This window comes from Eublepharis macularius, chromosome 5 (genome assembly GCF_028583425.1).
Source record: "Eublepharis macularius isolate TG4126 chromosome 5, MPM_Emac_v1.0, whole genome shotgun sequence".
NCBI lineage: Eukaryota > Metazoa > Chordata > Lepidosauria > Squamata > Eublepharidae > Eublepharis > Eublepharis macularius.
In genome coordinates this window covers 55,256,156-55,270,552 of record NC_072794.1, presented here as the reverse complement: position 1 = coordinate 55,270,552, position 14,397 = coordinate 55,256,156, and the positions used below count along the sequence as shown (strand labels likewise).

At 40.1% G+C, this 14,397-nt stretch overlaps 1 protein-coding gene across 1 annotated transcript in view; it reads right to left on the bottom strand.

The window, feature by feature from the left end:
- Positions 1 to 14,397, bottom strand: part of TGFBR3 (transforming growth factor beta receptor 3) — a 192,840-nt gene that overhangs the window by 156,937 nt on the left and 21,506 nt on the right. The window contains exon 2 of the mRNA XM_054979635.1: positions 11,242 to 11,419. Within this exon, the coding sequence (XP_054835610.1) occupies positions 11,242 to 11,302 (61 nt within the window). The 5' untranslated portion in view covers positions 11,303 to 11,419. The remainder of the gene's footprint in view (positions 1 to 11,241; positions 11,420 to 14,397) is intronic.

The window sequence follows — 14,397 nt, the reverse complement described above, 5'->3', positions numbered from 1 at the left end:
GCTAATCTTATTCTGTCAAGGATTTGAAAAATAGCTAATGATTTTGAGTTCTGAACCGATTCATATTTAACAGATTATTGTGAGAGAAGTTCACTGGTGCCATCTTTCAGGCAATTTGCAGTATCTTCAGACCTTTTACATTAAGAAATATATCAGTACTGCAGGGAACAGGGAAAAAAACTATGCCTAAACTATGCCTTAGCATTTCTCACTAAACACACTTAAGGCAACAGCATATCTTTAAAAAGAAACCAACGTAAAAAGCCTCTGAAGGGCTGCAAAGGAAGAATGTGTCTGGTCAGGATCATGGGCAGCAGGCAGAGCAAGAGAATCAGGAAGCTGAAGCAAGGCTGAACAGAGTTCCAAGAGCTGATACCACTAGAGCAGAAACGAGGGCTGTTCAAAATGCCAAACAAGGGTCATAAGCAAGTTCAGAGGCCAATACCAGAGAAGCAGAAGCCAGAGACCAAAGCTGAGGGCCACGAATCAGGACAGCAGCAGCAAGGAAGACCAGCATACTAGACCAGCAATATGGCTACTGACCAGACAGGCACCCTCAGACTTCTTTAGAGCATTCATTAGGGTTGCCAACTCCAGGTTAGGAAATTCCTGGAGATTTGAGGGTGTAGCTTGGGGACAGTGGAGTTGGGGAAGGGACCTCAGCAGAGTATTACCATAGAGTCCACCCTCAAAATCAACCATTTTCTTCAGAGAAACTGATCCCTGTAGTTTGGAGATGAATTGTAATTCCAGATCACCAGGCCCTACCTGGAGGTTGCCAACCATAGCACTTATAGTACTTCTTGCTGCATGGAACTCATCTGCATATGTGAATGGGATTTCCCCTTACAGTCCCTGAGAATAATCACAAATCGGCAGTAGAGCTCCCAATCCAAAAGTGTCTGATTCAAAAATCCTAACAGAAAGGACATCCGGTACAGAGGACAACTGTACCCGTGCCTGTGCCTGCAAACACACCCATCACCACCACCATTAGAGCGGCTTACTGGTTATACTTTCAACCCCAAGACAATTGCATCAGTAAATGCACAACATGAAAAATCCCCCTGAATGGGTTAACATAGCTCATGACTCTTATATTTTTTCAGATTGAGCCTGCAGGCAAGGCCTACTCTTTTATTTTATGTGAAGTCTGAAGTCTTTTTTTAAAAAAACCCACACAAATAGAAGTATGATTAATAATACTTTACAGCAGCCTAGCCAGGAAAGATGTGCTGACAGCATGATATCTGAAGTAGTGACAAGGAAATAGGAAATCAGAGCATGGATAAAACTTGCTCTTTTTGAAGCAGGCAGAAAGTTGACATTCTCATAAAGCATAGATTTCCAAGTGATACAGAAGAGATCCAATGAGTGGCCACAGAGAGACACGGTAACCCTTTTAAGAAGATCATCTAGCAAAAGGGATGGGGATCCCATTCTCTCTTACTACCTGATTACAATTTATATTAGGGTTGGGAAATTCCTGGAGACTTGGGGGTGGAGCTTAGAGAGGATGGGTTTGGGGAAGGGGAGGGACTTCAGCAAGACCTCTAACACCATAAAGTTCAACCTCCAAAGCAGCCATTTTCTCCAAGAGAACTGATCTCTATGGCGTGGAGATCAATTGTAATTCCAGATCTCCAGCCACCACCAAGAGACTGGCAATCCTAGTTTATATAGTCTTATAGCCTTGAAATTCCTACAAAATTTGACTGAAGAAAATGTGGTTGAACATCCTTACTCTCATGTCAAGACTTAATGCCCCCTTCCTTTCACACATTGCTGAAGGCTCTTTGACACTGAGGGGCATCTTTATTTTCTTTGCAATTGCCCAACAGATGCCAGTTTGAAATCTGGAACTTCTTATGTTGCTTTAAAAGATGCTAGAAAAAATATTTAATTGTGAAATATTATCACAATTCAACTATACCTTGGCAGCAGCACTGTGTAAAATAATAGGTTGTACACTGCCCTACAATACCATTACCTCAGTGTTCATGAGCATGCATTTATACTAGGAATTCCATTCCCCCAGTGGAGGTTTGAGATCCCCCGCTCCCAGCCACCACTACCCCTCCACCTCTCATTTGGCTGATGGAGGGGGGAAGGCACAGGGAATGGGCCCAGGAGCTCCACAGCACACTCGTGTGTGCTCCAGAGCACTTCCTTATCACATCAGGAACAATACCATTCCCAGCATGACAAGCGAAGGCCCCCTCATGGGGCTGATGTGTTAAAAATTGGCCCCCTATCAAGGCATGACAAGGAAATACTCTGAAGCTGCAATTCCTCCCAATGCACACCCCCAGTCCCCCCATCCCCTGGCTTGGCTCCGGGGCATCTGATAACCCTAATTTATATGCATGTGTACTGGAGAGAAGATATATCCATTGTTTACATTCATTCAGAAATGTCATTTCTTCTAGGAGAACTTGAGGAGGGAAATAAACCTTGAAGTATGACAATTCATACTAACTAAATTCTTAGTTTACAAAAGAGAAAAAAAAATGTTCCGAACAGGGATGATAATTTTCTTACCAAAAACAGGTAATAAAAATAGGGACCATCCCTAATAAAAAGGAACAGATGGGACATATGGTCTAAGTAGAAGGCTGATATTTATTTTCTGGAATGTCCTGTCCCCCTTTAGATAGTGTTATACTTAGCTATAGCAGGTACAGTGCCAAGTTATTTCCCTGAAAATGGCAAGTTACAAACTTGCAATAGTCTTAGCCAAGGGGTCGTTAGTGGCCACAGGCCATGACAACATCACCACTAGGAACGTTATTTCAATACAAACAACTATTACTGGAATCAACCTAAAAAGCTAACAATGAGGAGTAGAGAATAATCAAAACTCAATTGTGTTGATGGAGAGAAAATTGTAAAGTTGAAAGTTTCTTTTTTTAAAAAGTATTACGAAAAATAAGGAATCCTCCCCACTACAATAACAATTTGTTAGGGCCCAATGTGCACCTTTAAACAGACCACTTCCAAAATACTGCTTCAAAGCCTAATTAAATGGACTAAGCTGCAAACGAGATACATTTTTTGGGAAAGTATCCTGCTCATAAATACTGAAGAGGTCCTGTTCTCTTAGCAGTGACATTTATTCACAAGCAATGGGCAACCCAGAAAACTAAAGATGTGTCAGAGAGTCCTTAACATGAAGCTTAAACAATGGAGAGCAGGGAGGGAATGATGCAGTACGTTCATAAACTAAAATACTGGGACACAATACAGCTTATTTAGCTGCCAGGCACATAAAGGATTGGACAGGTTATTTCACTTGTGGCCATTATTCAAAAAAGATAGCATAGCTACAGCATTTACGATCACAGACCTGGCATACTTTTTCTCCTTTGCTTGTTAAATTAAAACCAGCAGACGATGTGTAAACAGTGTGTCATAAAAGTGACAAAACTGGAAAGTTTCTCCTTACTTAACAAGTCTAGCCTAGCATGCAAGCCCAGCAACACAGGAGGGAGTAAGAAAGCTGAGGGCACTGACTGGCCTAATGGAACAGTTGCACCACTTTCGTGGACTGGGTCTTCAATCCAAGATCCTGCAAGAAGGAACAGTTCAAATTCAAGTTCACAAGGAAAGCCATGGAGCAGCAACAGAGTTTGTACATTAGAGTCAATGCAAACCTTGTCTTTGACTTCTACTGGATGTGGGCAGCGCAGGGTTGCCACGTGAAATGGGCGGGGAAATCCCTGGATTTGCCTGATTAAAATTCTTTGTTCATGTATGCTCTTGAGCCAGCATGATGACATCACTTCCAGACGTGATATCATCTAACACCCCCCCCCCCGGCAGCTTTCACAGGGTTGACCTCACTGAAGGGCGGAGCAGCAGAGAGAGGCTGGTTCAGGCAGCAGAGTGCGCCTCTTTCCCTCCTCTGGGCCAGCCGCACTGCGAAGCGGAGCAAGGCTGGCCCAGGCCATGGCGCACACCTCCTTCTCTCACTCGGGCCAGCCTCACTGAGGGGAGGAGCGACAGGATGAGGCTGGTCCACATTGTGGCAGCACCTCCTTCCCTCACCCAGGCCAGGAGTCTGGTATTTTGATCTTATTTTCCCCAGAGAATACTGGACTGTCCGGGTGAACCCAACAACTCTAGGGCTGCACCCATTGTGCTTGATGCTTCTACTAAATAAATACGCCTTCTATAATGGAAAGAGGACTCATTTCTCTAATGTAAGATTCTTCTCTTAGTGCAAGAGAATCACTGGATCCTGTTTATTACTTGTAAGAGGAGAGGTGCTTGTCTAAAGTCTCATGTTCCAACTCTCAAACTATTCCTGAAGTCTAAAAGTACATGCTTTGTGGAAAGACAGTTTTTACATGCTCAGAAGCACTCTGGTTTGCATTATTTCATGTCCCACTGCTAAGCTCTGGCAAACAAACTAATACCTAAACAGTTGAGCCCTTATGCCACTGACAGAAACTAAGCTGCCCACTTTCATTTACCTGGACTTTTGAATGAGCTATGGATATACTATTACAGTCTATCCTGATGGTAGGAGGCTTGTATGGAGTCTTTGGCAAGCCACACATTTCAATTCCATATTCTGTTAAGAACTGGACAGGATCACTTTTTACAAGCAAGCCCTATTTTTAAAATCATAAAGTCTGACATTTTGAATACTACAATAAAATGGAACATTCCACTTAGAAATTTATCAATAACCAGCACAGGAGACAACTGCTCAAGAGATTGGCTTGGTGGCTGTAAACACCCAAGTGACTGACAGCTTATAAAACCCTGGCTACTGTGTGGGGAATACACACACCTATCAAACAGCTGGACTTGTCTACAGGAGGAATTATGGTACACATGAAGCAGTGTAAAAAATAAGGCCTCATATGTCTTGGTAAGAAATGAAGCATCTGCTGTTGGAAAAACAATTGCTGTCCTGATGTGCTCATTAAAAATTCTACTAAGCTCCAATAGTTCTTGCATGCAATAAACTTTTCCACTGGAATATATTTGCATGTGCCAACACTGTTGTTTCACTGCTCAAAGTTTTCACATAAAACACACGACACCAGATGCTTCTCTTTTAAAAATTAGTACATTTACTTCTGTACATATCAATTAAAAATCTCCATATTCACTCATGGAATTACAAATTTATATTACCACTAAAATGCCTTCATCTGTATTACAGGTGAGAAATACCAAGCTGGTCTTCTTTGGTACAAATTCCTTTAAAAATACAAGATGCAAGTTGGGATAAATTTACTGCATTTGGATACTTGTACGGGTTCTATACCTCCAGATGAAATATACTTGTTGCTAGCACACATCAAAATAGAAGTGAGGTTCAGAGATGCTTGAACAGATCTGCAGGGTTTTGTTTTTTAAGGGTGAACAGCAATTACAAGTGAACCTGCATCACAGTGTTGGGCTTTCAACCTTTCCCCTACATTATTGTTCTGAATTCACCTTCCCAGGTACCATTTACTTTGGGGGTCTTTAGTTACTTAATATTTTTAATAATTATGCAACTCTACTATTGGGATATTGCTATTGCTTTTTATTATGACCTACCAAAATCACACTAAATTGTCAAGTCCCACAGAACTCTTTATTAGACTAGATATTTCAAAAGCTCTGGAGAACTCAGAAACTTGCACACTGTTTTGTGTTATTTTTGTTTCTATTAACAAGAGATATTGCATGGTCTTTGCTTTTGGATATCCTTTTCATATAATCTATAAAACCTTAAATGTTTACTTATAGTTACTGGGTGTCCACACATTACTACTGCAAACCAGTATTACATGTGTGGGATATACCTATGGTTAAATCCTAGACAAAATGTTGGATTTCAATCTTAATACCAAATGGAACAACATGGTAATGCATGTATAGATGCTACATCTTTTTTAAATGTAACAGAGGAAATGAAGTTTTACTTTTAAAAAAAATATAGGACACTTGGCGGGGGGGGGCAGAACCCAAGTGTGTATTTGCTTATGCTAAGAGAGTTCCCAAGATGCAATTCACCGTGTAATTCAAGGGATTCCTCCCATTTTAACTTTATTTTGCCACTCCATTGCATAAAGCCCATGAGGATTTTCCTTCAAAAAAGTTAGAGTAATAAAGGAACTGTTTATTTGTATTGTTCCATTTCCATGCCAATCATCACCATGGTGTTGTATGACTCAGAACTGAGATACACAGATCTTTATCAGAACCGATTATCAAGTTGTACAAAAAAACCAAACAAAATTAAAAACAACATCATTACTCTCCATTTCCACCAAATCCTGTCGAACCAGCTGTGATAATACAGTATGCACAAAAAAGGCTTACAAGACCTTATTTGCACTTTTTAATCCTTTGTAGTAAGGAGTACAGTACCCCCAGCGGGCTAAAATTCCAAATGCTTATTATTCAGTATTTTATTAACAAATGGAAACACAGAAAATTGGGCAGCTGTCCCCATGTCTTAATTTGAGGAAACATTACAATGCAGTGAAGGGATCCAGGGCATAAACCAGGAATCTCATAGTCTGAGCTCGGTCCTAAACTCAGAAATGACATAGGACTGTATGGACTGAACTGAATTATTACAGTCGAAGCCCATTCTAAAATACATTAACAACATTAATACATAAACATTTTACATAAATTGCGTTAAAATGAGTGGGTATCATCCATTAACTTGATATAGAACAGCAATGGGATCTATAGGATGCACAGTTTGTCCATGATCCCAGGATCATGTTCCAAGAGAAGAAAGGCTGCATAGCGGTAAAGTTGTTGGGATGTAAATCAGCGCTCTGCTGGTTTGATTCCCACTACTGCTATGAGCTTATTAGGTGGTCCTTGGGTAAGCCACTTCTCTCAGTCCCAACTCCCCAGCTGTACTGTGGGCATAATAATAACACTGACTTTGTTCACTACTCTGAGTGGGGCACTAATCTGTCTAGAAGAGTGCTGTGTAAACACAGTTATTACTGTTACTACAAATCCTCAGATCAGCCTGGCATTTTTTGAACAATGAGAGTAATAAGACCGTTCTGAGATCACAATTGAAAAGTACATGCCAAAGTTTCAACTTCCCCATCTTCACAGTAGCAATCACGTTCCCAGCACAGAACCAGGACTGAATGTCCTCAAGCACCAGAGTCCTCTTCTGTAGAGTTATGCATTCCTTTTAAAAATGAATGGGAAAGGAAATAAATGGGTGTCAATCACTTTATTAGTTTTAAAACAGAAATTAATGATGAAATCCAAAACAAATGAGAACTTAATGAAAAATCTCATTTGTTTAATTTTTCATTAGATCTTCAATGTTTTTCATTAGAAATACACAGCAATGCAATAGAATCATTTTACACTGGAAGCACTGACTGTAACATCATGTTTACAGAAAAGTGAATTTCCCTCAATTCCACACACACACACACAATACATACGTGTATGTGTGTGTATATATATAAACAATCCTTTGCCCTCTTTCTCTGGCATTTGGCAGGTTTGGTGCTTTGAGGGAGTAGCCTAAACATGCCGTGCCATTTGGATGCAAAACACCAAAGTTACGTGCAAGAGAGGAAGGGGTGGATTTTCCCCTGAAATCAATGGAAAACAAAATGAATAACAAGTGAATAACAAAATAAATGAAAAGTGGAACAAATAAAAAAGAATGGCAAAACAAAACAAAGTATTTTTTGTGCAAGCGCATCTCCTACTCCCTGTGCCCAGAACACAACAGGATGATTGGCAGGCTGCACAAAAGCCTGCATTGTTTCAATTTTCACTGATTTATTTTCAAATTTAATTCAGATCATCATCAAGCTCAGAAGAATCATCCATCACATTCCTCTTCAGATATGCTTGCAATGCCTGCAGAAAGGAAGGTCTTGATGATCCTTCCTCCCACTGCATATCCTACTTCACCCAGCACAGGGTTCTCTATCCCCGCAGGCACCCTACTGGACACAGAGGGACAAGGAAGGTAGGAAAAATTCTGTTCTGCTAGTGGAAGTAACGTTAGGCTCCAAGCCCATAATTTATAGGTTTATTTGCTGCAAAATAGGACCATGACAACATCCAAGAATCTTTATGTGGTGTTAAACAAATCAAAGTTAGCACTCTTGTATGCCTTCATTAGGAGTTCAACCCTGGAGAACATCCCAAGAGATTTAAATCCATCCTTGAAAGGATATTATTTTCCATGTAACTGGTTAAAGTAGGTCAATGCATAACAAAGTTTACTGCCCAGACATGTCTCCCCTGTGGTTGGTCATCTTTTCCACAGTGAGGCCATCTCAGATTTAAACAAGTCATCCATCCACTGTCCAGTCTCCTGACATCATCATCTCCACTTGATCTCTTCCCCATGGACCTGTCCTAGACTGCATACTTCTGTGCCAGAACAAAAAACAAGGCAGCTGTTGCCATTGGTAAATGAAGACAAATATACTCTATCCTCCAGAATCATTTTCAGAATACCATTTATAAGTGCACAACTCAGCCACAATGTATTTTTATGGTTTATGTCCAGAAGATATTATCACACATCAAATCAATGAGTTGAAGTCCTTTACTCTATCTGCATTTCATTTGCACAGATATTCAGATGTCAACATACATGCTAAAAGTCATTAGATGAAAAGCCATATGTAAATATTTTTCCTAATACTTCTTTTTCAGACTGAGTAAATATTCATATTGCAGTGTTTTATTCTCATAAATAGTCCCATCATGAATTCTAGAACATAAAGAGAATATATCCAGCTCAGCTGTACACTATTGGATGAAGTATGCTATTCCCACCATAAAACTGGCATTTAAAGGCCCTAGCTAAATAGGAGACCTACTCCTAGAATTTCAACCTGATAGCAATTTGCAGAGACACCGTTCTCAGCCTACCTAGTATTGCATTTTAAACTGGCAAGTGATCCAAGCATTGCTATGTGATGGAAACAATCTGGAACTCAAGGTGACTACTGACCTACAGTGGCAGGTGATCAGTCAATGTTTGCATCTGTTCTTCTTACCTTTAAAAAGCCTTTTTGACATTCTGCAGATGCTTTCACATGACCTAGTTAACTCTCTTACTTTAAGAATTATACATTTTAAAATAATTTGAAAGTTTGTGACTTTATGGATTTTTTTTAAACAAAAGGAAGCTATTACATGGCAAGTACGATGTCATTAAAACCAGCAAGATCTGAATCTCTTACTTAGCCTATGCATGGTGATGATCAATTAGAAACCCACAAAGTATTAACATTTGCTTTTCTGTTTCTGAAGGAGGGCATTAAACAGTTGAGTCTTTTCTATACAATCTAAAATTGCCAAAAATATATCATTGTGTACATTTGTACACAGCAGGGCTTCTTCCTGGACACTGAAGAGGAGACATGCTGAGATGCAGTCTGCTGCTTGAGTTAAAAATGATGAAGACCACTTCTGAACCTGCCGATGAAGCCAATTCAAGTCACTCCTTCATTCTCAATGTTCAGTCTTGGAAACGACAGACTGAATCCATCAGACAGAATCCATCAGCTGACTTCAACTGAATGGGCTTTAGGAGCTGTGTATTTTTGCTTGAATTAAAGTATGTTGCTTCAACAGACTTTGAAACTAGCAAATTCTTAATACATATACAGCATGATCCTATATGTATAAACTGCAATCCTAAAAATAGTTACTAAGTAGCAAGTATCCCTCAAATACAACAAGGCTTAACAACCCTTAGATCTAGAGACAGTGAAAATGAAAAAAAGCAAAGTCCCCCACCCCCCACCCCCTCAGCTCATGGGTTAAAGAGAATGTGACCTAGAAAACAAGAATAGGTGCTTACCTTTTTTCCCCTTCCATCTCTAGGGTAAACAAAGCTTTAGTAATAAAATATTTGCTTATTCGGTACTATTTCTTCATTTGCTGTTACTGTAAACAGAAATTATTTGTCCAATATTTTTCATTCTATGATCGCCAATGTTTTTCCATGTGCTAAATAAAAGCTAAATTGTTTTTTAATTCAGTTTGGGTGGTTTTGTGGCCTGTCCACAACCAAGTAAATGCTTTCCTTCATCCACGCTTACAAAGGAGAGGGGAAGTAACCATTTTTCTAAGTACAGATTGCCAAGACAGGCTCAGCTCCCAGAAATCTGGCCTGCATTGGTGTACGGCACATTGATTCATTTGAAATGTGGTGCTGGAGGAGAGTTTTGTGGATACCATGGACAGTCAAAAAGACAAATAAGTGGGTACTAGATCAAATCAAGCCTGAATTCTCTTTAGAAGCTAAAATTACAAATAAGGCTATCATACTTTGGTCACACCATGAGAAGACAAGATTCTCTGGAAAAGTTAATAATGCTAGGAAAAGCGGAAGGCAGTAGGAAAAGGGGAGGACCTAAAACAAGGTGGCTGGACTCAAAAGAAGCCACATCCCCCAGTTTACAGGATCTGAGCAAGTCTGTTAATGATAGGACATTCTGGAGGTCTTTCCTTCATAGGATCGCCATAGGTCAGAGTTGACTTGATGGCATATAACACACACAGGGACGTTTCAGTCATAAAAGACATGGATAGCTGCTAGGAGAACTATGTCCCTGGAAAGTTGTGAGACTTTAAATCAAGAATAGATCAATAAGTTGTGATTGTTGCTTATCTTCTAGTGGTCCTAGAGGAAAGATTTTTTAGCTAGGAATAATTTTTCTGTTGTTGGTTGGGGAATAGACTGGGAGAAAGAGTCTCCTTCTTGAGATCTAATAACTTGGGTTCTCTCCTCATTACACAGAATTGAAAACTTTGAAACCATAAATATAAGCTAATCAATATGCATTATTTTAAGTTCAATAAAAAGAAATTATCCAAGTAGTCATTATTTTATCATTTTCAATATTGCAAGTAACTGAAATAATGACAAAAGGTTCTCAATGTTATTTAACACACCAGGACATTTTACTTTGGTTGACATAAAGATAGATTGACCAAAACTCCTCTCATCAGAAGTTGTCATCTGCAGGTTACTGTGGCATACTGGTTAAGAGTGTCAGAGTAGAATCTAGGAGACTTCAGTTTCAAATCCCCACTCAGCCATGGATGTTTGCTGGTTGACTTTGGGATAGTCACTCTCTGTCAGAGCAACCTACCCAGCAGGGCTGTAGTGAGGATAAAATGGAAAAGAGGAGAATGCCGTTTTGGATCCCCACTGGGACAAATAAAAACCTTGAACCACAAACAATACATTAACTTAATTTCACCTACCTGTTGATGCTGAACACCAAAGCACCAAAACAAACACGGGAATTATATAACCCAAAATCATTTTTGCAATGTTGTGTTTCTCAGATCAACTTCTTTTGTTCTTTATGCCAGTGTACGTCCTTTGAAAAAGTGTTACTGTAGATCTTTAAAATAGTGTCTTGAACGCCGACTTGAATGCCTGCACAAAGAAACAAATAAATTCTTTTTTAAAAGTTGTCCTAACGGAAAAGTAATGAGAGCGTTTTTTCTACAACACCTTCCTAGTAAGGAATAATCTAAAAAACAAAAAGTGATATTATAGCCACAGGTTTAAACTTCTCTAGCTTGTCCCTCTAGCTCAAACTGGTTGCTATTCCTGTCTAAAATGTCTTCAGCATTTATCAGAAATAGCAATGAAAGAATGCTGAGCTCTGAAAGCAGAATTGCTTGTCTTTCCCTCCACTCCTTTTGAAAATATAGTGCAAAAGTCTACATATGTATCAGCAACACTAAGTATTGTAAAATGAATCTGATAAAATGCTGAAAGAGTTTTCAGTAATTTCTAGAACAAAGTAGAAAACCTATTTCAAAAAGATATAAGGACAACAGCAGCAGCTCATTAAAAATTATAGCTTGTGCACAGTATTTTAAGATAGTTAAAACCAGTTTGTATCCATCTACTTGAGACAGAATTATCTGACTAGTTGTAGAGAGGAACCCAATCATTATTTCTCTGAGCCTCAGCCCAGTACAATTGTGTAAGTCACATATAATTGTATAACCTCACTAGGGTTTCCAGTCCCCCAACCCCCCTGGCGGGAGATCTGGATCCCAGCTCCTACCTTGGGCATTTCTTTTTTGCACACAGTGCACACTCACTTCCAACCTATACAATGACATCACTTCCAAGAAGTGAAATCATCACGCAGGTCACAAGCCACCCTGGGAACGCTCCTGCACTCCCCAAGGGGCCAAATTTGGCCCAATTTAGCCCAATTTGGGCCGCTGCAGAACATGGGAGGCACATTCCCCCTGCCAATCAGGTAAGTGGGGGCCAGGGTGGTGGGTGGGAGCGGGGGATCCTCCGCCCCCAGCAGGGGACTGGCATTCCTAGCACTTTCTCATGAGCAGGAACAAAAGATGCTCTTCTCATATATCACTTCAATGGGGCTTGCAATCTGGACTCTCAGGCCCCAATCTTCCATTTTTGTGCAAGGTATCAGAGCAGGTGGTTGCTTCTCAGCTCAAAGGTTTCTTGGAAGAGTCTGGTTTTCTAGATATTTCTGTGCTTATACTGAAGGCTGCCTTGAACACCCTTAGAGGAAAGGCAGCTAATAAATACTTTAAATAAATAAATATAATAATAAGTGTAGCTATTCCACTTCCACAACACTTAGCACAGTAATTTTTAGCCCTTTGGGGGTTCAACAACCACACTAACTTGTGATATCCTGTGGTATTCCCAACCTCTTCTCTCTGCCCTGCATTAAAAAATAAAACTAAAAGCAAGTAATATCATTTAACAACAAAAAAATTCAAAGGCAAAGAGAAATGGGGTGGAAGGTTGTGAAACCCCACAGAACCAAGGAGAAAAATCTTGTCCTTAAGCTAGGGTTGCCAACTCTGGGTTGTAAAATTCCTGGAGATTTGGGGCTAGTGCTTGGGTAGGGGAGATACCTTCGCAGAGTATAATGCCATAGAGTCCACCTTTTTAAGATGCCATTTTCTTCAGGAAGACTGATCTCTGTCATCTGGAGATCAACAGTAATTCCAGGAGATCTCCAGGCCCAAGTTGGAGTTTGGTAACCCTACCTGAAGTCATGATAGGCAATCTGACAGAAGCTTAGCAGTTACTAGAGATTTTCAAAATGACCTTAAGACTTCTAGCTTCATACGTCTACGTAAACCAAACTTTGTAGTGTTTGTCTGTAGTCCCATTAAATAATTTAAGGAACCAAGGAAAAACTGCCTAACTTTGTTTGCAGTCTGCTGCAACTAAGTTGTACCAGCTAATCATAGCACTGCAATTCTTATTTTTAAAATCTCTCCTCTCTGCCACACACCCGCATCAAAAACTCCAGCACGCGGAAAGCTTACAAGCCAGAGAGATCTGCTTTCAAGCAAGCCTTCTCTCTGACGTGTTAGCTGACGGTTCCAAATTCTCTCTCTTTCTCCTACACGCTCATACACAAATTAAAACCATAGCTCTGCACGTACTCTTTAGCGCAACGCTTTGCTATTGACTTTGGAACAAAATAATGTGTTCTTTACTATCCATTCCAATGCATAACCGCAGATTTACTGGAAGTTCATCTATGGGTTTCCAAAAAGTAAAACATGTGAGCCACATGTTGTCAGATATTTGCTTTGTAAAATTCAAATTCTCTTCCACAGTAGAAGACTAGAGTTATCCTGCTGATTAAATCTGTGACAATATTTAATAAACACACACACACACAAAGTTTAAATGTACTGTCATGAATTTATGGGTTTGGAGAAAATAATTCTGTGTGTCCCATGTGAATTGGAATCAAGTAATGTATCAAGCAAGTGAAAATAGCATGTTCAAAGGAGGTATATTCCTTTTCCTCTTGAAATAGTCATCAGGTAGTTAGTTAAGAGAGAGATTTATGGTAGTGTTGTAGCATGAAGGCTTTCTTCTTGCATAAAACATTGAGAGCACACACTATAGGAATGCACAGATACTTCCCTCAACCACAAGCCCCACTAAGCTGTGTCATGTTTCAAGCATACCCGTGTCCTCCTGGGACGCCATGCAATCCAGCAGCCACACATCTCTCATGGAGGCTGCTGCATCTAGTTAGAATACTCTAAGGGCCTGGCAACATGGTTTATTTTACCTGAGTACTTCCCTGCACTGAATCAACAGACATGTTTTGGAAATCTATGCCTCCGTCCCAAGCACACAAGGATCTGCTCTGGATCAGGACCGCACACGTAAGGAGGTAATATTTATGCCATTTTCCACAACCTGAACGGCTGGGGAGGGCTCCATCTGCCTCATTAGGGGCTCCACCTGTCCTGATGGGGTAAATTAGCTAATGAAATAGCACCTCTAGGGGCAATTTCCTGTTGAGTAAATGGCACAGGAAGGAAGCAGCAAACTTTTCCAATGCTTGGTTTCTTTGGACATGGGAGGACAAGAATAGTCTGGCC